Genomic DNA, 26,303 nt, shown 5'->3' with positions numbered 1-26,303 from the left:
AAATTCTCTTACTGTTTTGCAGAGAAGAAACGCCCCAAGAAGTTTACCTAGAAGAAAATCTAGGCAGGAAAGGCAGAAATTATTCCCAACATAGTCTGTGCTTTAAGTCTCAAAAAGAAACCGCCTTTACCTTCTGTACTGGAAATTATTCTCAAGCATCCATTAGTCTGAAAAGATTAATCTTTCTGCCTTACTGCCATTTGTCTGAGCAAAGTGAGGATGAGATTCTGGTAGACTAGCAGCCAGCAAACCTATCTTTAGTGCCTGTGTATCCCCTTAAAAATACTTTTCTGACTTACGCAACCAAGACAACCCCTGTATCATTTCTCCTGCGTTATTACCATGAAGTCTATTGCCATATATGGCCACTGGATCAGGCAGAGCCCAGGGAAGGAGGTGCCGGGTGGATGGGGAGGGTGGCTTGGAGGCACTGCTGCTGCAAGGGCAGAGGCACCCTGGGCAAGGGGAGCTGCATCCCCAGGTTGGGCAGTGTGGAGATGCAGATATCACTTTAGGCTGTAGATCTAAGCTAGGTATCATTTAAATAATTTTCCACCTGAAGCCGTGAGTAGGAGAGAGGAGAAATAGTAGTGGTGAAAGCAGGGACCAAATCTCAGCCCTCCTGGGTGCTACCCTGACACATGCTACAACTTGTATTTGTGATTTTAGCCAGGAAACCCAAAGAAAACTTATCACTGAGAAAACAAGTAAATAAACAAGCTTGTGGTTCTGGATTCATGGGTGGTTTGGTTGGGTTTTTTTTAGTTTACATATACATAATTTTTTTTAAGAAATGTATTGTTTTCGATGGTGCTGGTCACACACACACGCAGACACTGGTTCACAGCCAAGTTGGACTCCTCTGGTTCTGTCAAATTCCACTGTCTGAGTCCTGCAGACTTGTCAAAGCTCCCACACACAGCTCGGTCTGTCACCTCTATAGGTGAGGTCCTAAATAGTGCTTATGCAAACTCACTGACCTTGCTGTGACTTGAACTGAAGTATTTCAAACCATTTGTTTGAGACAACAGCAGTGTAAGTCCTAGGAGGTTTAATTTAGATTGCACAGCCTTCACTGCTGGTGATGATGTGCAGTGAAGAAAGAACTCAGCCCGACTGTCTTGGGACACAGTACGTTATTTAAGTCACTTATAAACTAACAAACAATGCACGGAACTCACTGGTACGGAGTCTGCATCCCCAAACACATTTTCTAGTCAGTTTTAAGGCTTGATCATTTAGCACTTGACTCTACTCAGCTACAAAATGAAGATAATAACCTCTTTGGGGAACATTACATAAGCCAAGAAAGAAATGTTTGAAGTGTTGAGATCTCTAGCTGGAAATTCCCATAGAAAGTAAAATCAGCCACATAATGTTTACAGTTACAGGCTCAATTTTGTGCTGATTTAAACTGGCTAAAGAATAGCACTGTCAGTAGTTTACTCTTCAGTAAAACTCAGCCCACATTAAGATTAGAAACCAGAAACTACTTGACTCCCCTCACTAAACTCAGGGCAGTGAAAAAAAGATGTTTACAAATACTTTTATGAGAGACAACATGCAGTTAATCAGAGACTAAAACTGTGTAGGACAACCAGATAAAGAGCCCTACAAGGAGTGTTGTAGGGTCTTTGGATGACTGGATACAGTCACAACCATGATTTTACTCTCTCTTTAGGGCAAAACATTCCCCCTTATTACAACAAGTTCAGAACTGACTGAGTGTTGTCAAAATGATATATGAAGAAATGTCTCCTTATGCCTGGAAGATTCGCTGCTCAATTACAGACCCTCAACTGAAAAGACTGCTGCACAATGGCTGCACACCACAAAATGAAGAGAAGTTAACAAAGGGTGCCTAACATGGGGAAAAATGAAAATCAAGGTCAGAATGCCAAAATGATAGATTACCTCTCATGCACGATAAATCAGAAATACATTTTTGCAGGAGGAATGCTAAGAGAAAGAGAAGTCCTTGGGATCAGAAACCATGACCATTTCCTTCTACTGGTCTTCTACAACAAGCTCCTTCAGAACTTAATTTCTTTGGCATCCATGTATTTTTGAGAGCAGTTTTCTGTGGCCTAGTCTGAAGGTTCTGCACACAGAACACATTCATCTGTACGAATGAAACCACTAAACAAGCATCTTCCTATAATGTCAAGTTCTTACTAGTCCTTTTATTTTTAATGCAGCATTTCCCTGGGATGCTGACAAATAAGTGTAGTTTCTGTTGGATGTGCTGAGACAAACAGGAAAATTTCAGACCTTACTAGACCACAAAAGCGCACACAGATGCACATATACTGAAGCACACATGGAAAAAGCTCATTTTTGGGTCACAGTGTGTAACTGCACACATTTTTTCATGTACATTTTTGTGGGAACATTTTAGGACACAAGACTGGAAAATTCCATCACTTTATGTTGCCCACCATATTACTGAGATGATCTCAGCTCTAGCCTGAATTTCTGCTAGCTTCATTCCTTGCTCTGAAGTCTTGATAGGCTCTTTGGTGACATCAGCTATCTTTTTTCATCAAGCATTTGCTAGCTGGTAAAACTGAAACTCCCTTTGTGGTTTCCAGTCTAGACTTAAATTTGCACTAGGTTTATCAGCTGGGGTGGTTTTTTTGGTGTCATCTTTACAAAAAAAAAGGTCTAAAATATTGTGCATCTATTTGGAATTTGTATTCCAATAGATAACTTTAAAAATATTTACTTAATAAACATATTTTATACTGATTACATCTGAATAGAAAAAAAATCATTTGGTTTAGCTTTCAAACAACAATCTGGCCCCTCCAAAGCCATTTTGAGCTTTTCAGGATCAAAAGTAAGGTTTTAATTTGACACTTAACATATGAATTCACAAGAATCCATTGCTCCTGGGTGATAACTCGCCTCAACTGGCACATACTGGTACAATATCTTTACCAAGAAGGCATCTTATGAATTAAAAATGTGGTTGCAGAGTCCTTTCTCATTGTCAGTTTCTGGATCTACCCAGAAATCACACATAATAGACAGAGCACTGGGAAGGACCCTGGCCCTCTGAGTGAGGGACAGCAGGGAAAGTTAAAACCACATCTCCCAAGACAAAGCAGGACCTTTCTCAGGTCCTACACAGAGCCACACATGATTTTCAAAAGCTCATTTTAAATCAGGTTTGAATGACCAAAACATAATTATTCACATAAAAATAAATAAATAAAAAAAACACTTAAAATTTTGCTACTTCTGGAAAACACTGCAGCTGCCGCAAGATCTGCACAGATCATTTCTGGTTAGCTGTTGGACAGGTGATTTGTAGTGCACAAGCAGAGAGCTGAAGCAGCACCAAGGACTTGGAAGTTGAGTGTTCAGTAGCCTGCCATATACTTGAAAGGGTTTTTATTAATAGAGAGCTTTGCAGCATGAAGAAGCTAAATAATGTGTTGTCAGACTGTCTCCAAATGCTTTGCAGAAAACATATTGTCCAGCCACAGCCACTTGCCCTCAGCATACACAACTTTGTGAACAAGCAACTGCACAAAATATCTTTTTTTTTTTTTTTTTTTTTAACATAGCAGGAATGCATCTGGGATATGGAAAAATCTGTTCTGTCTGCCTGTGTGTGGATGCTTTATATACAATTAAAAAAAACCCCAAACAATTCTTATGGAAGAACATCTGATAAATGTCAATGAATTCAGAATTACTAAACTCAAGCTTAGAACAACGCAGGAAATAAGGGTGCAGTTACTATGATCTCATTACAGCGGAATTCCCTCGGAAGAGAATAAGACTTATGAATTTCTTTTCATTCCAATCAGTGTTTTTGAAGCTCTAGTTGGACTAGTGGGACATTTGGATGGTGCTTAACTTTAAAACTTAGAACAAGATACTGATGTTAGAAGCAGCCTAACAAATACATGGTTGTGATTAGTTTCTATTAAAATAACAACAGAGAGTGCATTTTCTAAGCTAAGATACAAACTCACAGTCAAAACCAAACGCTCACAAACCACAAATCCCCAAAAGGTATATTCAAACATTGCTAAATAGGAAATTACAGATTAATTTTCCATTTAGTACATTAGCCCACAGCAGAACTTATACCTCTTAAGCTGCATTTTATTCTCCCTTTACTGCAGAAAAACTATCTGCCATCAGGAAATTCCTATGTGTTTTATTCAATTGTATTTGGAAAAATACAATTTATTCTTAGAAAAATAAGTACCATATAAGGTTAGATCAGAGCACAGCATGGAGAATGTCTGATGAGTTTTATGCATTCAGACTTTTACATGTATTTAAAAGGCTGGATTTCAAGGTCTTAAAACAAGCTACTGCCACTGCAGTGAGTTTCCCACACTGCTTCACTGACCTCCACATTTGAGACTAGCAAAGTCCAACATAAATACTAGTAATCTGGTTAGGATCTACAACTGTAGCCTTTGCCATGGGATTTTCCACATCTGCAGACACTAAACAGCAAGGAGTGGAAGATGACAAAATCCCACTTCTCAGAAATATGCATTCCCAGGACAAACCATAACAGATGATATGCTGCTAAACCAGGATTAACAAATTTGAATGGCCTTCATGAAACTGAACGATTTTTCTCCATCCAGAGAAATTCAAACAGGTATCTCCTCAGAGATCCTCCTTTTTAAAAAGGTGACACCATAGCAAAAATAATGTGGGTGCCAGCTCCTTTCACCTGAGGGAACTTGAACCTTCCACTCACTTCCAGTGTGCCCTAACCACCAGATCTTTCTGGAAAATGAACTGGAGGTGAAGACAGAAGGGAATTTGTCACCTGTCCTTTCAATGCCAGATTATTGCACCATGAGCAGTGAAAACCATCCCAGCAGCAGCAGCAGCAGCAGCACCGGTGTAACCCTGAGCTCCTGGATGCCCAAGGAATTGCTTCAAGGTCTGAACATTAAATCTGTATTTGTGTAGTCCCAAATTAGTTGGGATTTAAGGGGTCTGGATTTCCTGAAAGTTGCTGTCTGTGTCTCAGTCTTTAACAGCAACTCAGCAGGCAATGTGAGCACTTTGTGGGTGGAAAAGCTCCTGGTCAGAAATCCCCCCTTACCTTTAGCCACTGTTCTGCCTGCTCTTTGCTCTGCACTGCCAGAACCAGGGCATCCGCTCCTTGGTGTGAGATTTTCAGTTCATGCTTCTTCTTTTTGCTGTCTTTGGGAATATAGGTGATACTGCAGTCATTCAGGAGCAGCTCCATCTGGGGCTGCTGGTCCTTGGAACTTTTGTAGCACTAAATAAACATAAGGAAAGTTCAAAAGTTAGCTATTCCCTTTCTGAACCTTGCGGGAAAGCCTTTATTATATAGAAATGCTATTTTTTAATTTCTAATATTTTTTACACACCCCATTACCACATACCAGAGAGTTCACCCAAAGCCAACTTTGCATTTCTTCTTCTCATCCACTCTGTAAAGCAAAATTACTTCCAGACTGACAATAATTGAAGGACAGGTACAACATATGGAGAGAATTAAGCATCTCTCCCTTACCCTATGACTCAACCTTGACCCTGATCAGGTAGGAAGAGAGTGATTTAGGATATCTGTTCACATGTAGCAGCAGAATAAACCTGTACAGTTAACGACTTTAAAGACCAGATGTTTACTTTGCCCTCCAGCAACAGACCAACATATGAAGGTAAATCTACATCAGTGCCTACACACTGCAGTTGGAAAGCCACTGGCATATGCCTTACTCAGCTGTTCATTTTCTTGAGATAAGAAAAAAAAATAGTCATGGTGCAGGAAGTAGGCAAAGTCAGACTTTTTCAGCCAATACAGTTTAATAGTCCCTGCACAAAACTGCATAAGTTTCCACGTTAGTTTACTTTGTAAGCTCCTGGCTAAAAGTATATAACTTACGGGATGTTTTTTCCCTCATTAGTAAATGCTGTCCATGAACAGCCATTTCATACTGGATCACTGATGACCTGCTCTATGTGTGAACTGGTGAAGGTGAAGGGTTCCTCTTTACATCACTTGTCTTACAGACCCAATCTCTATTCACAGCTTTCAACACACATCAGTACAGCTGAGGTTCCCAAAGCTGTTGTAGTGCCAGACTGCAGAACAATGTTTAACTCTAGATATGAATCCAGTTATATATTTATGTAAATTGGGGTTTCATTCATACAAATAAGCACTAAGGCTAAAAAAAAATCTGCTAATAAAGAGGTATCTGATCATCAAGACTAATTAGTATACACAGAATAGCTGAGTATAAATGTGAACAGAGAAAAGTATACAAATTTTTGCACATCTGCGGCAGTATTCACGTCATGATGCAACTGTCTGGAGGACAGTAGCTGTTAAAAGAATGTTGTAAACACTACAGCTTGGGCTGACCAAATACAGACACACTAACTAGCCTCTGCAGATCACTGATAATTCTCCTTCCCTCTCCAAAGCTCATTACATCAAAGTTTCTCCACTTTGGTCACAGATTTTAAGTTTGTAACATATAAAAAATATTAAGTCTTCAAGCTATGAAATCCTGAAGATATACATTAGTCACTTTAAGAATCAATAAACAGCATATAATTCCTTTTATATTAATCTACATATTTTATTTATAATTATACATTGCTAAAACTGAAGTATGTATATATTAAAGGACTTTAAGTGAAAAACAATTCCCTACTAAAAGCTATTTCTAATGTCTAATGCTAATTAAAATATTTTTGTTTCATGATGACAGCTGCATTTATGACACAACCAATTACTAATCCCTAAGAACATGTATTTGTTTTACTTGCCTATCTCATAAGTTAAATGTCCAAGTCCTCCTTCAAACAATAAACCAAATTGTGTAACTTGGTTGTTAGACTCCTATTGTGATTTTTATTTTCTTAATCCCCATTACAGAATTACTGAAAGACGATCCCCATAAGGAAAAAATAAGCTTTTCAGACCACACATGTTGCTAAAGGAAATGAAAATATAAAAAATAACATATTTTTATATAGAACAAAAAAATGTAACTGTAGAAGAAATACTGTGTGACTTCAGGGAAAAATCTGTTTCTTTGACTCTTTCTTTTCTTCAAGCTATTATCAGATGGTCCTGAAATCTGATATGATACTGATATATGGTGATAAAAATGGGGACTAGGGATAATGGTACTATAAGAATATAATAAAAGTTGAATCAGAATGAACATTTCTTTCAATATTTAAATAGAGCAGGATATAAAAATTAAATCCTCATAACTACAGATAACTAGTAAATTTGTTCCAACTATATTTTCAGGTATCTCTTACCTCTATTTCATATCCTGTTATTTTCTATACTGCCATAAGTACAAATGTACTTGGAAAGTGAACACACCTAAGATGCATTGTACCAGCATAAAATAAAGAGGTTCTACAGAAGATGTTCTATCACCTGTTAATCAGCTTTTAATGCTTGGGATATTGCAGTAATTGTTAGTTATGTAATTAGTTACAACAGTTGGAAGCACCAGATCAGAAGGCAGGGAGTGCCTAAGACTCCAACTTACTGATTAATATAAGCATTAGTTTGCCCAGAATGACAGACAGTGTTTCCCTCGATTTGGTTCTCTTTTCAGAAAACAAGAAGACATCTATGAGCAGATAATTTATGGAATCTTTTACTGGTGCCTCCAATCAGAAAGAAATGTAACAGATTTGCTTAAGGAATAAATACATTCACTTGTTTCCTTCCTTTCTATAATGCAGCTGTGCATCATGTGAATACTGCATCTGTAATTACTGCAGAACAGATGGCAAAGGTTTAGTTTAAAGTGTATACATTACCACAGACAGTGAATTCTCAGTCTAACAAGGGACTTTTCTCTCCAGCAGTCTGATCCAACAGTTCACACACAAAGCTCCCTATGAGATTTTTTGTCCACAGGGAATGGAAGATTGGATTTACAGTTTCAGCAAATTTTTTTTCCAAATAAATATTTTAGAAGATAATATGCCAGACTTCCTTTCCAATATCAGGGAACTGCCTGGGTTTAAGTGAAATAAAAATCGAAGTTCTAAGTGGCTAAATGATACACTTATAATTCCAGTGTTTCTCTGCTTCTTGGATAAATCATGACCGAACTCTTCGGTAAGGTTACTGTAGACTTGGCCACTGTTTGCAGAACCTAATCCAAAAACCAGATTCCTGTAAAAATAAATACATCAACTGAAAGGTACAAAGAAAATATAGCTAGCTAAAAATAAAATTACCAGTAGTTTGTTTTCTTTGATAACACACAGCAGTTTGGTCCATTGCCCAAAACGCTTCTTTCTAAGAAGGAAGGCACAGATTTTGGCATCCTTCACCAGATCCATAGAGGCTTCCTCAGAAGGCCACTGATGTCTCATTTTCTTCCCCTTTCCATCCTCCTCCTCTTCATCGTAGGATTCGTAAGAGCTGCTCATAGCATCTGAGTCATAATCTTTAAGAAAAGTGTAAAAGTGTTAGCTTAAAACAATTAGCCATGAAGTAACTGAAATAACTGAAAACCACAAGAAGGTTCTTTTTAAGTTAAGCCTTTTGAAGTCAGCCATGAACAAATTACTGTTTCACTGCTTAGTAGTATCAATATATTAAGTTAATTGAATAAGAGATGCTGATCCATTATGAAACTTTATAGAAGACCCATACAAACACCTTGTGATTTTTAATTGAAAGAATAAGCTGGGAATACATAGCTAGAATTTCAGATAGTGTTTTATTATCTTCAAAACATTATTTGACAGATACCTTCATTTTTTGTAATTCTTTCACAGAGAAACATTTTCATCTTGCCTTAGGACAGTACATCAGGAAACAAACACTCCGTATGGTAAAGGTCATAAGAGTACATTATGGGGCAATATCTACCTATCATAGCCCTTTATACAATTCTCAAATACAGCACCTGCACTGATACAATTAACATTCAATAGGTAATGCCTTCTTGAACTACAGATGCTGCTGGAGTTAAAGGCATTGTGCAAAAAATGTTTTGTTCTGTGCTTAGCCTAAGCAGCTAAATCCCGCTCCAAGTTTGGTGATGGAATAGCAAGTTTCCATTTTAATCAAACAATCTCCCTTCAGGCCTTTCATTTTCAACAATGTAGACAGATCTAGCAGTACGCTCAACTACCAAGCATTTTGCCATCATCACAGAACTCCCTCTTCCACCATCCATACTTATTTGTTTATGTGGGTATATGTATTTAATATACCTTAGATAGAGCAGATAGATACCTTCAGATACAGCAAGCCTGTTATCCACTACCACACGTTCCCACGGAAGAAAATTGACTGGAACATTTTTAAGACTGAAATTTTTAAGACTGAAATTTTATTTAAACATTTCAAGTAGACTCTGATATATTTTTTAGCTAGGAGGTAGAAGAAATTCTCCCCTTTGCTTTAGCTAGGTAATTAGGACCCAACTGGAATGTAGGAAGGAAAGACCGGGAAGAGGACAAGAGAAAGGATTGCTGGAAAGCTCATTCTGCATCAGTTCCTCCCTACATGCACAGTCAGAATGGGATGTACTCAGACCTCTCATCTCTAAATTAAGACTAGATATTCTAATACAATTTGTGTTTTCACAAAAGTGTATGAAACAGTACATGTTCATTCAAAAATTAAATGAAAATAAAACTTGAAGCTCTGGAAGCTTTTCTTTTTTTTTATTTAACTGCCGTCTTCTGGTCAATTCTACTACGGAGTGTTTGGTTTGGGGCAGCTCCATATGGGCAAGTGGTAAAAGCCTCAGATGATTATCAATGGGAAAACACTACAATTTTTCACTTGCTTTACAAAAATCAAAAGGAGGATAGAAAAATTTAGGGAAGATGTTTAAACTGAAAAATTTGGAAATGTTATTCCAGAGTATTTATTTTTGCAGATTTGTTTAAAAGAATGGTATAAGATCTGGTAGAACTTGCTGCTTCATCCATCTCTTTCTCTTTCTTCCCCACGAAGCAGGAAAAAAGCCCAAACAAAAACCCATCAAAACAAAAGCAAACCAAAACATTTTCCCTGCTCCAACTTCTTTCAGAGCAGTTTTCCACAAACGTTCACACTGAAACTTCAGGAAACACTTGAGAGATCAGTGACTGCTTGCAAACACACAGTAGCATGCCAGCCTGTTGGAAGCAGAGACAGAATGATTCATGTGGAGCTACCAAATACAAAGATGTAAGGTCTAGTTATTAAATCAGCATCTTCAAGAAGGTCTTCTTCCAGAGGCATGGGCTGTGGGACAAGCTGCCATGACCTACAGTTGCCATCTCTCTGGGAACTTTTCCAATGCCCTTTTGAAAAAAAGTAATACTTAGGTGCCCATTATTCTGACAGATTTTTTTTTTTAGGTAAGAAGAAGAAGTAAGAAGTTACTACTCATATGCTGAGATATGGAAATACCACTCTGGTGGCAAATTATCTGTATTTATAAAGAGATTTTTTTCTCCAAAATTAAGAAACTACCTTTTCAATATAAGAGTGTCTAGGGGTTAATTTTCATCAGATGAATTTGAAACATGACTGTACGGGGGGACAATCTTCAAGTATAGTCTTCCCAAGAGAGTGGAGCTGGGTCATTTCTCTACATTCTGAATACACATTGAAAAAGAGAAGTTTGCATGACAGTATAAAAGACTTTTCTATCAGAGCACTGCATTTTTAAATGCATCAATCAAAACTATGAAAAATGGAATCTTTTAACACACTGTCTTTCCTCCCTCTTTAGAACATCATTTAACTTATTCATATTGCAGAAAAGAATGTTTCACCTCAGATAAAATTACAGGTCTTCCCTTTGCCATATATCAAAAAGTTGGTTTCCTTCTGGCCATAAACCCCATGCAACAATCTTGCCTTCTTTCCAGCAAATTTACTGGGTTAAATCATTGCTTTTTCCTCACAACATTGAACCCTATGATTTATTTTCCTACAGTAAGTTTTACTAGTTTCAAAAAAAGTATATGTAGGAAGTGGTGATTGTGACTTGACAGCAGAAACTGAAATGCCGCGTGTTAAATACCCTACAGGTATTTCCTATGTGGCTCAAAAGCATTCCAAGTGCAGATTTCCTGTTAGCCATAAGCTGTATGCTCAGCAGAGGGACTGTGCTGGCACAGCAGCTGCAGGTTCATCCAAACCTCTGTTTATAGGAGGCTGAAAGCCAACAGGGGCTTCTGAGACTCCCATCCTCACACAGTCTAACAGGATCTCTGGGGACCTGTTGCCATATCCTGCCCATTAACCACTCCTCATGTTTCTCTTCTCGTTGATTTGTGGGACTCTTGGCCAGACGAAGAGCTTGTTGTTTGACTCACACCAGGAAGGATGCCCACCTTGGAGTACTCATATCATCCCTGCTGAAACTTGGCTGCTCTTTACCACACTCTGTTTCTACTGCTTGTTTCTCCAAAGTGCTCCATCATATTTAAAACAAGTCTTAAAGGCTCTGAGACACAAACTAGCATGTGTAGGAAAAGTGAAAAAAGTCTCTCAAAAATAAAGTGGATTTATTAAATCTACTAAAGTCTCAGAGAGCCAGAATGCACTGACATACAACAGGTTCCAATCTACTGTTATTTGCACCTTTAGCACCTTCTCATTACTCTAACTTCTTTTGACATTGGCTTTTCATCTTTATGTTCAAAATTTTCTGCTGTTAAGGGGTGAAAATCACTGTAGATTTTCACACTATTTGTAATAGCATATTTCTAAGACTAGTCTGTAATCATTTAGGCATTGTATAGATTAGTAGATTTTAATACAGAGAGAGTTATCAGACAAGTCATATACATGCAAGTGTTTGTTCACAAACCGATTACAGGGACTTGGGGAAGTTACGGATATTTCATTTTCATGACATATTCTGCAATTTTCTTCAGTTCTTGTTTGCCTTTACAGGTAAGACACAAGGTATGTTTGTCTCCTTGCTATTAGTGACATTACAACAATATTCTATAAGAATATTTACTTAAGATAATGATGTCTGTCCCAGTAGCTGTTTAACAGTTTATTCTTGCACTTTTTATACATCTAGCACATTTTTTTTGTCTTCTTCATCTCTAATAGTCTGAACAGCTATTGTTACATCTTTTAAGACAGTGTTTTGGTGACTTATTTTAATTACCATACAACTGGATTTAGTGAAAGTTTCGCATGAGTGGAGATGTGTTGCTAATGGCACATTGAATTTAAAAGTAAATCCATTACCAATGAAGAGGGGAAATTCTTTTAACACAAATTAACAGAGATGATAAAGAAATTCAGAACATAAGAAAATAACAGCAAAATCTCAGCAAGTGAGATGCTGACTCACACTAACACACCTTTAAGTGTCTTGATATACAGACTTGAATTATGGAATTACTGATGAACTATTAAGGCTGCTATCCTGACTATTTTTACGCATTTGGATGGTTAAGTACAATAAGAAATCAGTTTCATATTTTGCCTTTTTTTTTCCCTAGGCAATCCTTCAGCAGTGCCATTAACATTTGCACTATTCATATTTTTCTGCCTGAGCATAGATCTTATTTAATGACAAAACACAAATCAGAAGCTGACTGGATTACCCCACAGCATTTCAAGGGAGAAAATGAAGAGACGAGTGATTCTGGTGCTCTTCAAAGTCTGTATGTTCTTTCATTTGCTTTCCAGGACATGAAACTCTTTCTTACCTTGAAATTCTTAGGTTAATTAAAAGCTGCTAGATAACTTCAGTTTATTTAGTGTACAGATGAATAACATTTTAGTCTTAAGGTGACTCCTATGCATGTTTTGTTCTGGTTCATTCATTTGTTCTGGTTCAAATAATTAAAATGGCTATAAAATGGGGGAAGATAATCCTTTAATCTTTGGGCCACAGAAAATAATGATTAGTAATAAATCAACCCTACACAAGTAATAAATTACCCCAGCCAATAGAAAAGCAGTAAAAAGAATAATCTTTGCAATTTTTTTGGTCCATAACGCTGTGCAACGCTCATTTCAGCGTTTCATCAGTGTGGTCTCAGCACAGCTCCACTTCAGTGCATAGGCCTTTGGACATGAAAAAGAGCATTTGGGTGTGGCAAAAGGATGTTCTGGTGGTCAGCTGGAGGTAGCCCTCTGCCTAGTACATTAAATGAGTATTCACAAACATACTCTCATAGGTATCACACTTGGCTTGTGGGAGCAAGCCAGAATGACCAATTTATCCCTTTCCACAACGTGTCATCAGAAATGCTGCAAATCACATCTTTTCAGTAATTCCTTTTTTCTTTTTATTTGTCTATTTTAGCAAGCAATTCAGTGCAAAAGAGGCACAGCAATAGATGTGCAGATCAGTTTCTGAGATCTCTGCATTCACAGTATGATCAGTTTAGAGGGGTTTACTCTGGACAATACTTAACTCTGGACTCCTGGTCCAATACACCCACCATGTTCATGGTTCAAAGCAGTTCAAAAGACTAGTGGTTAATTTGGACCCTCTGTCTCCAAAGGTTGCTGAAACCTGTTTACTGTGCAGCTAACTTGAGCTCCACATTTAGTTTCCTCTGAGCAGGTTCATGCACATCGAAACAGTTCTGCAAACCAAATCAATGCATGGCCAGTGAGGATAACCAGCACTGGCCCCAAATCAAAGCAATGCTCATGACACATCACCACAGCACTAACAGAAATGTAGTTGTCAAACACTAAAAAAAGTCAAAGGACACTGGATTGCTCAGAAACTGATCTGAAAATATCTTACTCACTGGAAGTGATGTACTCAGGAGCCTTCCCCGGACTAAGTGGCACTGCCTCTTCGTAATAGCCTTCAGGAAGGGAAGATGTTGGCAGTGGTGGAGGCCCGTTATCTGGTGGCTAAATGAACAAAAAAAAAGTCATTACAGACCAATAAGGTATTAAATTAAACACGGTCAGAACATCTGCTCATGATCTGTGCCAGTGCAACCAGCCTTATAAACCCTGCTCTTGTGACTATTTCATATGTTAACTATCTCAAACAGCAAGGCTCTGGAGGGCTGAATCAGGTATCCTTTGAATACTGTGTGTTCTGTGGGGTAGCATCTTTTAGAAGAGAAACAAGCTGAATCTCAAGTTCTTCATATGTTGTTATAATTAAACAATAATAAGTTGAGGTTGAGATTTGAAGCAATAGAGTGACTTAATTACAATTCATAATCTACTGATACATTTTTAAATGTACCGTAATTGTCAAGACTTTTACCTCTACTCGTGATAAGGAAGCAGAACTTTCCTGCATGTCCTCCAACTGAGGAGAGGTTTATATATCCTTTGGAGATATAAGCACTGGAGGATCCTACTTGTCATTGCTAAGGATGGCAAAATCAAGATAACAGCTACATTAAAAGATTTCTCTCTATAAGAGCACTAAGTGGTAAAAAATGCTGAAAAGATACAGTTCTCTATTTAAGAACTGGAAATCTAAAGGGTCGATGTAAGAAAGAGACTTCTGTGCATAGATCATTTTACAGTGTTAAGGTTTATTTATTAGTATTTTACACCTAAAATAATTCATATTACAGCAGCAAACAGCAGTTTGGTTGGACAATTTAGAAAAGTTAAATAGCCTGAGATGGCAGAGACCAAGGACAGAAAATTTAAACCATATTTTCATGATAGTTTTTTTTTCAATAACAAATCAATTCTTAATATACACAGTAACTTTTATAATGTTATTTCTACATAGTGAAAACTGAGCTACAAACAAAGAAAAGTTTGAAACATCAAGAAGCTATTGCATGATAAAATAAATATGTCAAATACCAGGTCAAATTCTGAAATGCTTCTTTTCTAAATATAAACCTGTTTTAAATTTAAAACTGACCAACTGCTGGTTTGTTGATATAGTAGTAAAGTAAATTTAGTACTCTGTGACTTCTTCCATATGACTTTACTGTTCTATTTTCTTAAAAAGTACCAAAACAACTGTATTTTAGAGAACTCATTCATATTTGCCACAGGTTTTTAGTTTCATATTTAGATATTAGATAAAATACTGAAGCCTTTTTCCAGCACCAGTGGTTTATTGCACAATTACAAAAATTTAACTTGCAAGCAGAGTCTCATTTCTGCTGTAACACTTTTTCAATCCACCTTTCTCCTTTTTCATGGGACGACAGAGATGCAATGGTGTTTGTCTGCACTGGACTGATCCAGTCTAAATTAAGGGAATGAACAGAAATACTGAAGTAAGAAACCAGTCAGGGTGGGCTTTGCTTATGGTCAGATACAGACACTTCTGGACTGCAACTCAGATGAACTGACCAGTCTAGCAGAGCCTTTTTCCACCTCATACAGACGAGGCCACAGTGACTCCTCGTTTGCTACAGACCTCAAGTTACCTGGGAGTAACCTGAGCTTTAATAACATGTGGCATTAGCTGCACTGAAATTACTTCCCTGGGCACTTTCAGGGCTGGATTCATCTTTGCATATTTCAAAGCTAGACATCTCCAAATCTCATTACTGATTACACACCTACGCCAGACACCTCATTCTTTAACAACATCAGCAAGATGAGTTCCACCCTCAGTGTGCTCTGCAGTTAAATTCATATCAAGTAGGTTATTCCACCTTGCAGGTGCTTGTGTATTCCCAGCATGCATGAAGTCAAGGAGCTAGTGACTAAACCTGCCCTTCAGCTCATCCAGCGTGGGCTTCCCTCTGCGCACCAAGTAAAACCAGAAACTTTTTCAGGAACAATCAACTGATTCATGACTGAACACAGAAATTCTTGGTCAGATTGAAATTTACACTAATGTTACTTCCCTATCAAATGATATAGCCCACTTATGTCACAGTCAATTACAGATTGCAGATGGCAATTACTGTTATCTATAACGTGAACCAAATGAGTTTTCTTCACAGACCAGCTTTGCTAGAGAAATTATCTGTCAAAGAAGAAAAATAATGAAAAAATGTGACTTTTAGTGTAGTGCCCCTTTAATTTTGCTGAAAAAAAAATCAAATTGCCAATCTCCAAATTATCACAAAATAAATGAGTCTTTCAAGGTTAGCTGCTGCTGAGAATCAGGCATAAGGGACATTACAAATTATTACATGTTCATTAATGTTGGAAAATTTACAGCAATTATGAATTACTCTACACACATCACCTCTGCGTGGCCTGAACTGCTAGACACAAGTGGGAGAACTGCCTCCAAAAAGTTCAGCTTTTCTCCCTTTGCACAGGTGGGAAGAACCTTCTTCCAGTGAGTTGGGGTCACAATTTGTTCCTAGGGCAGTGTAGATTCATACACCCCTTTTATTAGACAGAAAAATTATTATCTTGGTCTAGCCTTAAACCATTTTTACCATCAGGTGTATATACAATATATGAAATTCCTATCATTATTAAATCTCATTCACCCAGGAAATACCTGTCCCAAGTCATTCCAATTTTGACTTGACATAGTACTGAGGTTTCAAAGCTGTATTTTATCCAGGAACAAATAAGAGGTTCCAATAAAGATCGGGGGAAAAAAAGCCATGTTTTTAGACAAAATGTTATTCAGAAAGAAAGAAAAAAGGAAATGAAACACAAATGGTGCTTGTCTGATTTCGACCCTGCTGGAGCACCAGTTACTTCATACAGCTGGGGCGGGCTGGGCTGTGCAGCCAACGTCAACACAGATGGAATCCATTCCTGAATTAACCAGGCCCTCCTCTCTGAAATGCATTTTGCAGTGCTTGCCATAACAAAGTTGAAAACAATTATAAAAAAGATTCATTTTTTTGGGGGGAAAAAAAGGGGAGAAACAGAAACATCCAACATTAAATACTTTCTGATAAAAGCAAGACTGTTTTAATACTGAAAAAAAATTAAATTGATTAAATACAAAATAAAAATATCTCATTCATAACTGTACCATAAACAACTGCATCTTTTGGGAGCTATGGAATATATAAGAGTTTGAGCACCAAGATATGTAAAAAGTATACGTGTGCATTCTGGCATTAGTTACTGATATTTATAGCGCTTTAATTTTTTTGCTATTGCTAGTTGCACTGTTTAATTCTTTCAACTTGGCAATTTTTAGTGGAAAATTTTGATGAAGTTATGAACTGAAATAAGTCTTTTTTCAGTAACTTTTCAATAGTTTACCTGAAAAAATAAAAAGGCCATAAACCCCACAAAACTATTTACATATTCTATAAAAGGATTAAATCTCAGAAAACACTAGAACATGTGTAGCTTGAGTGGTATCAGGAGGAAAGACCTGGCAACCTGCAAGGAAGGCATTAGCATAAATTTCTTTTTTTTTTTTCTTTTTTTACGACAGGCAACAGGGAAGAAAACTGGAGAATGCTGCCTCTCAACGCAAATAACCTTGGTCAATCACAGGAGTAAGAACCGAGTTAGAAAATAAATTGCAATTACTTTTATCTCCTTGGAGGAAAAGGGACAAAGACAAGCGATACGTTGTTTCCCAGAATAATAACAGTAATACTGAAAAAATACTGATGAACATGTTTGTCAGGTCCTGGGTTTGAGACCAAATGAGAGATGCTTTAACCGAAACTAAGTGCATGAGGTGATCATGACACTACAGAGTTGAGATGTCTGATGACATTAAAGACTGGATGGTGCACAGGATGCCCAATTTCGGTTTACAGGATGGATTGTTGAGAGAAGGAAACAAAACATCTCCAAATAACAAGCAATATTTAACCGGATGGTAAAACTCATTATCCTACTGGACTCTGAAAAGGACTTATGTGGACATATTAATTTAATGGTATATTATGATCTTCCCCTCCACTTGCCCACCTGTATTCCACAGACCACAAATAAACTCTTTCGTTCTTTATCCTAAGAGATATTTCCTTCTCTATCCTACTCTATTTCCTTCTTCTGTCCAAGGGTACCAAGCAAGATAGACAGTAACTTTTTTTTTAGGGATAATCTAGCTGATATCTGCTGACAATAGAGAAAGCAGTCTGAAAGACAGAGAAAAATAAATGCCAGTATACAGAGGCCTGAGGATATAAAATCACTTTGTACCCCAATGAAGACTTACACTCTGTAGTAAATAGAAACACCTCCCTTTATGCATTTCCAGAGCAAAGCAGTGAGTTTAGCAGAGCCTGTTAGTACACCTGTGATGGCAAAGACTGCCAGCAACCCAAGTGCCACGCTCGCATGTGTGTTATTAGATCTACCACCAGTTTGGATCCAGCCAAACCGTGGAGCCAGCTGCTATGTAATCCCTCAGTGCTGAAGGCAGCAACATGAGACTGGAAAAGTAGTCACACACTGGCGATGTATAATAAAGGTGCTCAGGAGCCAGCAGGCAAATCTGGGCTGTCAAGAAGAAACTTTGACACATGCACATGCCATGCGCTCTGGAGGAAGCTCAGACCTGACACCTCTACAACCTCACTGCAACTTCAGCCTGGAGAGGGAAGAGCACTCACACCTTTATGGTCCCTAACTCCACATGTGGAGAAAATGGATGTTCATAAAACAAGATGAATCAACAAACTGAGCAGCAATACAATTCACAAAACTGCTGAGCGTACATTTCAACCAGGCTTTGTTGTAACAGTGTAAAGGTTGGAAACTGGGCATTCGTACTTGCCACACGCTTGCTACGAAAGCCTTTAGCTAAACTCAAAATTGCTAAGGCACTTAAGAGAAATCACTGTTTATTGCCAGAAGATCAGGACCTGGATGGACCTTGGATTCATTCAGGACAAAAGAGCTGACTGTATAGTATATTAAGACCATATTGAGCCATGCAATATTAGCCCGAGTGTACACAAGCAGAAGCTGGAAAGAATTCTGCATTTGACCTCTGATTCATATACTAAGGTTATTGATTCCCGAGCTTGTCAGCTGGAGCCCACAAAACTGGGAGTCGAATAATGCGAAGTCTAACAACTTATCTTTTCGGCTTCTGAGCACAAAAGACAGCAAAACAGCCAGCCAGCTGCAAAACTCAGTTTTTTGGAACAAAGTAACCCTTCCAGTCCCACCACAAGGCAGGTAACAGGGCTGCATGATGGGCTGTTGGTATAGTCCCACCTGACCACCTCTGCTTGTACGTGTAATTACAGCACACACCTCCACAACACCAGAGCTACCAGGATAAAAACCAAAAGGAACTCCCCGAGAAAACAACAGCCAAGGTCAGATATGATGGGAGGCCCAGCAACCCCCAGTAATCCTGTGAAGAGCTGAACTGGTCACTCACCAGCTCCTACTGCAGTGCTGAACAGATGGGGGCAAGGTGGAATCACCACTCAAAGTGATTACCAGATTACCAATTTGAGGACGAGTATAAGCACAAGTGGAACTTTTCTTTTGGGTGTCATCCTGAACAGTGACTTGAGCAGGTTTAAGGCTAAGAACAGAAGGTACACACTTGGTATGCTGTTCTCCAGGGAGTGGAGATACATCTGACACAGTCTAAGAGCATGTCTGCTGACTTGGGGGTGAATGCCTAATTAAAGATATAATTGCAAAAATGCTTAGTATGTAGAGTATAGTGACTACAAACAGACCACAGCCTCAGAAAGCACAGCCTCATGATGGGAAAGGGATCTGAACAGACTTGCTTGCGTTAAAGAATGAATCAGGGCATCCTATGGCTCCACAGTTTGATCTGAAGATTGTCTGGAGAGCATTTACACAGGAACCTCACCAGGAACTGAGCTACAGTTTCACAAAATACATCACATCTGCTCAGATACCCAAATAACCCTTTTACTTAAGAAAACGGAGGGTAAAGATGGCAGTGAGGAGGACCAAACGGAAACAGTAAGAAAACAACATAATGTATCAACCGAGCAGAGAACCCAGTTGGTTATTGAATCTCTCTACTGGCACTGTCACGCTGTGCCCAGATATAAATTGTCTCAGTTCTTGCTACTGTACGTAATTACATTTGAGATATTAAATAAAACCAAAAAGACTGGAACATGGAACGAACCACTAGAAAAGGACAGGTAGTTGGAAAGAGTTACATCCAAACTCTGTGGAAGACTGGAGTGGAAATAAACTCCAGACTCCACTGAAGCAACACAAGATCTAACAAAACAAAAGTGAAAGAGAATGAGCCAGAAACAAAAACAAGGTATTTCTGTATCATTCAGAATTTATAATAAAAGATTATTACACAGCCAGTTGGAAGGATCACTCAGACAAAACAAGACAGTTGACTCATGTCAAGCAAAGGGTCTGTGTGTACCAAGAAATGAAATGGGCTTTAATTAATGCTAGGAAACACTTTCATACATATTACATGAGTAAGATGAATCTGAATTTTAAGTAGCATGGGGCTCTCAGTCAGAGATGTTTATTGTGAGTTCAAAGAAGTGTCTGTATTCCCCAGCAAAAACAAAATCACCTTCCTCTTCCAGGAGTTAATAAGCTCATCCAAGTACATGACATGACAGTGAGGACAAGACAAGCAGTACAATGACAAAAGTGCAGGCAACACTTTTTCCACTGGGACAATATTGTCTAAGGGCCTGAGCACTGCATCGAATAAAAACAAGAGGAGACTTGGTACTCACTGACCTAACTCCTTTCCCATGTGTTTGTGTACAGAACATTAATGAGCATGGTGAGGAAAGCAAATAGTCTGGTCCCCAACTGTCAACACAAGGAGGGTGTTTTACGGACAGGTATAGCATAGAAACAAGAAATGAAAAACCTGAAGCCAGAAGGGTGAGCATGTTAAGAAAAAATGGTGGGACAATATCCTATAAAATCTGTGGCACTGATAATTTGATAGTTTTCTTATATAAAGGTCAAAGATCATCAGTATCTAGTTAAAAATAAAAAGTGTATACAGCTTCACGGTGATTATAAAAAGAACTTGGTACAGAAGTTCAATCCTACTCTAACTCATTCAGTTTAAATGTAAATTCCAATTCAGAGAGAGAGATAGACCAGCTCATTCTGGCAGCTTAGACATGAAATATGGTGATATGTATTACTGTAAAGGTACACCATAAATTAATTGAGAAGGAAATTGCTTTAACGAAGACTTTTCTGTGATACAATTTGCAAACATGACATAAATCATCAACAATAATGCACCAACTTCACCCATGGAAAATGGGAATTTCAATTACAGTGTCCTGCAAGATACGGCTAACGCAAAAAAGAGGCAATATACATTTCTTTATCCTTATTCCTTATGCAATCATATATGATGGCTGAAACTATTCCACAATTGCAGTGTGCCCAGGTGGCCAAGAAGGCCGAGAACGTTTAGATTGGATATTAGGAGAAATTTCTTCACCAGAAGGGTTGTCAAGCACTGAAACAGGTTGCCCAGGGAAGTGGTGAAGTCACCACCCCTGGACGTATTTAAAGAGGTATAGATGTGGCACTTATGGACATTATTTAGTGGTAGCTTTAGGTAAAAAGTTGAACTCAACGACCTTAAGGGTCAACCTAAATGATTTTGATTCTATGTCCAGAAAACTGCTGTTCTGTCACTTGTGATTGAAGTACATGATCCACACAGCATGTGCACTGATACTGTTCACTCGAATTACACCATAGCTCAAAAAGAAGCTGAGAGAGTCACAGAATCACAGAATCAAACAGGTTGGGAAAGACCTCTCAAATCATCGAGTCCAACTCATGACCCAACACCACTCTGTCAACTAGACCATGGCAATAAGTGCCACATCCACTCTCTTCTGCCTCCCTGGGCAGCCCATTCCAAAGTCTGATCACTCTCTCTGTAAAGAATTTCTTTCTAATGTCTAACCTAAACTTTCCCCAGCACAGCTTAAGACCGTGCCCTCTCGTCCTACTGCTGGTTGCCTGGGAGAAGAGACCAACCCCCACCCCGTTCCAAGCTCCTTTCAGGTAACTGTACAGAGCAATAAGGTCTATCTTATACACAATGGAGCAAAATAAAATCTTTGAGAGGAATATGATCGTGATTACAAATGATATCTGAAGCACAGGTACCAGGATGAGGGGAAAAAAACCTACTTAAATGCAAGGACAAAGACTAGCAGTGATGGAATGGGATGGTGGAACAACTTTTCAAACTGAAATAGTGGGTTAAAGAAACCCAAATGCCAATAAATAGATTGTAATAGGTTTCTGAAAGAGTTAATATTTTATCATTGTCTGCAGTAAGAGTGACTGCACTGAATAATCAAAAAGGCCTCTTTACTTGTTCCTTCATTATGGAAGAACTTGTTGAGACATGTTTAAACTGAAGTTATAGCCAGCTCTGAATTAAACAAATGAATATTTGTTGAATTTATTTTCGTGGCTTTTGAAACTTCTTTAAGGAAAGAACTTGAAGACTAATACTGTCTTAATTTCATCTTTAAAGAAGAACAGAGAATAACAACTGCTTTTCAGTATTAGAAGAAAAAGCTGGATGAAACAAAGATTCCTAAGTACCCACCTGGCACATGGACTCCTTGCTTTTGTTATGGCACTCTCCTCACTGCACACTTTAGAAGAAGCTCTAAGACTGGCACTTTTTTGGATGCCGTGCAAAGAATGATTAATGTAATTGGTGATCTTTCACCTCAAAAATTCTTTTGATTTCCACATGACTTTTTTTCTTCTCCAAGGACACAGTCTCCTTTCAGCATTTTCTAATAAGTATCTAAGAGTATACCTGACAGTCAGCCAGAAAAAGAGAGGCTGTCAAATCTCTTCTCCGCAATAGGAAACCCGTTTATATGAAGCATTCCTACGGAGTAACTGTGTCCTGTGCAAGAATGGGTTGGAGGAAGATGACCCATCCTTTTGATTCATATCTGCAGGGTTCTGGCATTTTGCTGAACACGTGTTGCAGTTAAATAATTATTAAATTGTTAATATTCCAAGAAAAACAAAACATATACTCGATTTTACTGTGAAAATCATGCAAAATAGCTAAGTGTGCTGTTTGTGTTTGATTTTGTTGGACTGCACAGTGCAATGAAATCACCAACTGTCAGATGTAATATGACAACCAAATGCTTGGAGGCTAGAAGTATTCTGTCACTGTCATGCTGTGGATAATTTATGCCAGTAATCCTCAGGCACATCTGAACAGCAGGACACACTGGATATTATCCTACTGCCTCAGTGGAAAATGTACTTCAAGGCCACTTGTGATAGTGCAATAATGGGATCCCAGGTGTTAAACCACCAGAAGCACTTCGATATATGCACAGAGCCTTGGCTCAGTTATTCCTCCAAACCCATCATCTAGCACTGCTTCCTGCCTGTCAAGAGCAGGGAAATGCCATAAAAGTAGCTGCTGACATGGAGAAGGATGAAGCAGGCTAAAGACACAGCCCTGGCATTAAGTAGATTCAAGAGGGGAGAAGTGATGGGACTATTTCAAACACAGTGACCTGCTCCTCTGCTGCTGACCCAAACAAAGCTTCCCAGCTGCTGGCACTGTATCTGTGCTACCAAGCAGACAACAATGCACCCAGGCAAGTGGTGCCTCAGTTCTGCAGCAGGACTTGGTGTTGCCCTTAAGCTTCACATCATTTATTGACAGCCTTTACTTCGCAGGTCACCCAAAAAAGCTGCATGCACAGACTAAAGCAAGGAAGGATTTGTGCTTTCTCTGCCTAACAGAAAGTTTGCTAGACTCAGATGTAGCCAAACCAAAGAGAATTACTAAGAGGTTGAGTGCTTGGTGATTTCCTTCATTCAAGTATAAGGTCCAACTTTGTCCCTCAATTTTAAGATCGTTCCAAAGCCCACTGAGTCCAGGAAAACTCTCCGGGCTTTAATATGTTTTAGTAACTGGAGACTTCATTTAAACTATTAACAGCATGTCTCTAAATAAAATGAATTTTATACTCTTTGTTCTTGGACTGATGAATAACAAAACTGATACAAGATTTGGCCTGAGCAAATATGCAGGTCTATTTACAGATTTACAAAGGAAAACTTGCACTGCACCTGCCCACATATAATTTTAACTCCTGGCACTACTTTAAGGAGTATTGAATTCCTTCCCACCCACACATCTTTACATAAGTAGAAGCTTAAACACCAATTCAGACTAAACATTTTTGAATGCAGAAACCCTTGAGTGACACAAAGAGAAACAGTGGCGTAAATGAAACTTTAATTTTCATGACACTCAATAACTGATGGGCTTAAAACACAGATTTTAAATAGTGTGTAGTTTATTTGAAGCTATCGATTCCCACTTTCAGTAAATTCCTATGCTCCAGCAGTACATCGTGTTTTCATTGGAGGCAAGACCATCACTAGATGTTATTTAGCAAGCAGAAAAAACTTTCTGTCCTGAATGGTTGGCAAAAGGAGGTGCCATACACCATGACTTTCAACTTGCCAGTTCAACTTGCCGTGAAGACAGGCAACCTGAAGCAGACTATCCTAGCCTCTGGTGGGCTCAGAGAGTTTCTACCACTTGACTACAAAAGCATGGTCTATGAAAAGTGGCTAGGAAAGGTGGCTCAGTATTTGTCTCACTGAGCAACGCAATTATGTACAGTTTTTATGGAGACTGGCATCAGCTACAAATTTTTAGGACTCCACTGATTTGGAGTGGGTTGAAAATCACCATGCAGGAGCAGTAACGGAAAGGAAAATTAGATCTTGGCCACTGTCACTAATGTCTTGTGTATAAAAAGAAAGATAATATGACAGTCTCTAATCATATCTCATATTAATAATGAGGGTTTAAAAAAGAAGCAAAGTTCCAAAAAACAGCTAATGATCAATGTCACTGTATCAATGTGACTTCATGAGAATTCAAAGAGTCATACTGGGGTTTGAGCTTGCCCCAGTGTTCAAAGGACAAAAAGCTGATGGTTTTGTGTCTCCCTTCTGACTCCACCTGGTCTTTTGCAGGACAGCAGCAGCCTGTCATCTTTTTCACAAATTACAGTGTGCTACTATCTCAAAATAGCACCACTTGTAACCTGTATTTGGATATTGCAAGACAATGAGAGGCTTGGGACATCTCCTGGCTCCGGAAAGGGAGATGAAACCCACCACTGCCTAACAGCACCAAGACAATTGCAGAAAATTTGGCAAAAATCAGCTTCTGACACATGGAAAAAGCAGCTGAGTTTGATGAATTCACTCAGGTGAAAGCATCTGCAGTGTTACAGGCAGATCAGAAGGGAAAGTCACGTTCAAACTCTACTCTGCCAGGCTCAAAATGGGAAGACCACACTGCAGACTGGCCAGCTCTAACTGTGTCAACTTCCACAGTAATTCCCACAGTATCTCAGAGAAATATTTTTGTTACTCAAAAATCCAAACTGAACTACTGCAAAAAACAGTGTTGACCTCCTGGATCTAATTCATACTTCACACCATTTCACTTTCTGCAGCTGTACCAACTTTAAGGGAATTTACACATTAGTGTATGAGAAAGGAAAAGTACTTTAGTCGTCTTTAGAAAAACAACTTGAGTCTTCAGAGCCAAACTGAACCTACATAAATATGAAAGAATGAGGATTTCAACTGGCTTCAGTTTATGAAGGTAGTACCTGAAGACTACATTTCAAAGGTACATGCATTTTGCATAATTTTCATGCCCAAACCCTTTCCCTTGTAATTTATGCAATATGTATCTTGAATTAAAGAAAAATAATCAGTTTCTGGCACTGTTAACCATGAAATAGATTCCCCAAGTTTCACTGCATATTAATAAGACCACTTTTGCATCCATTGGATATATGCATAATTGTTTTACAGCATCCCTTTTAGCTGAATTTTGCTGCAATATATATACCAACGCTGGATATTAAGGTTTCTAGCATAAACATTCCCTTCCTATATTGATTTCAGCATATCTCATTACATTATGTAGAATGAAAATTTAGAGGAAAAAAACTTGTTCAGGTCACAAACCAAAAACCAGCAGTGCTTAGGGAGAAACAAAGGTCAAGGTATTCCACACAATACATGTTTGTTGCATTTTTTCACTTTGCTCTGCAGTACATAGCATGTAACGAAAGGCTGGCCAGGAGTTCAACCTGATAAATTAGTTCTTATGTTCATAAGATGCTATTGGCTTTTACATCTCTTAGAACCAGGCATAAATGTGACAATAAAAAAACCACATTAAAATGAACCAGAACATCAGTTGTCCAGTTGTTCTGCCCCTGAAAGCTGTGTCTGTGCTTCCTGCTTTAGTCAATGAACGTGAGTTTCCACAGGTCGTCCTTGTGACCATGCACAAAACTTTCCACGGAAGAACAAAGAGATGGATACTTTATCTGTATTAGGGCAAAGACCATGTTCACCTCTTAACAGGCTAAACCATGATTTGTTTATGCTCCTCTAAAAAAAAATAATGCTGAAA

The 26,303-nt window shown here is 38.4% G+C and overlaps 1 protein-coding gene across 5 annotated transcripts in view; it reads right to left on the bottom strand.

Annotated features, from left to right (window-relative positions):
* Positions 1–26,303, bottom strand: part of AFAP1 (actin filament associated protein 1) — a 116,100-nt gene that overhangs the window by 33,381 nt on the left and 56,416 nt on the right. For all 5 annotated transcript variants that reach the window (XM_032686419.1, XM_032686421.1, XM_032686422.1 and 2 more), the window contains exons 4-6: positions 13,750–13,858; positions 8,239–8,450; positions 5,090–5,269 (exon numbers count right to left, since the gene is read on the bottom strand). In XM_032686419.1, the coding sequence (XP_032542310.1) occupies positions 5,090–5,269; positions 8,239–8,450; positions 13,750–13,858 (501 nt within the window). The remainder of the gene's footprint in view (positions 1–5,089; positions 5,270–8,238; positions 8,451–13,749; positions 13,859–26,303) is intronic.

The sequence above is a fragment of the Chiroxiphia lanceolata genome, chromosome 4 (assembly GCF_009829145.1).
Source record: "Chiroxiphia lanceolata isolate bChiLan1 chromosome 4, bChiLan1.pri, whole genome shotgun sequence".
NCBI lineage: Eukaryota > Metazoa > Chordata > Aves > Passeriformes > Pipridae > Chiroxiphia > Chiroxiphia lanceolata.
The sequence above is the reverse complement of the archived record's forward strand: the minus strand, read 5'-3'. Positions and strand labels throughout refer to the sequence as shown.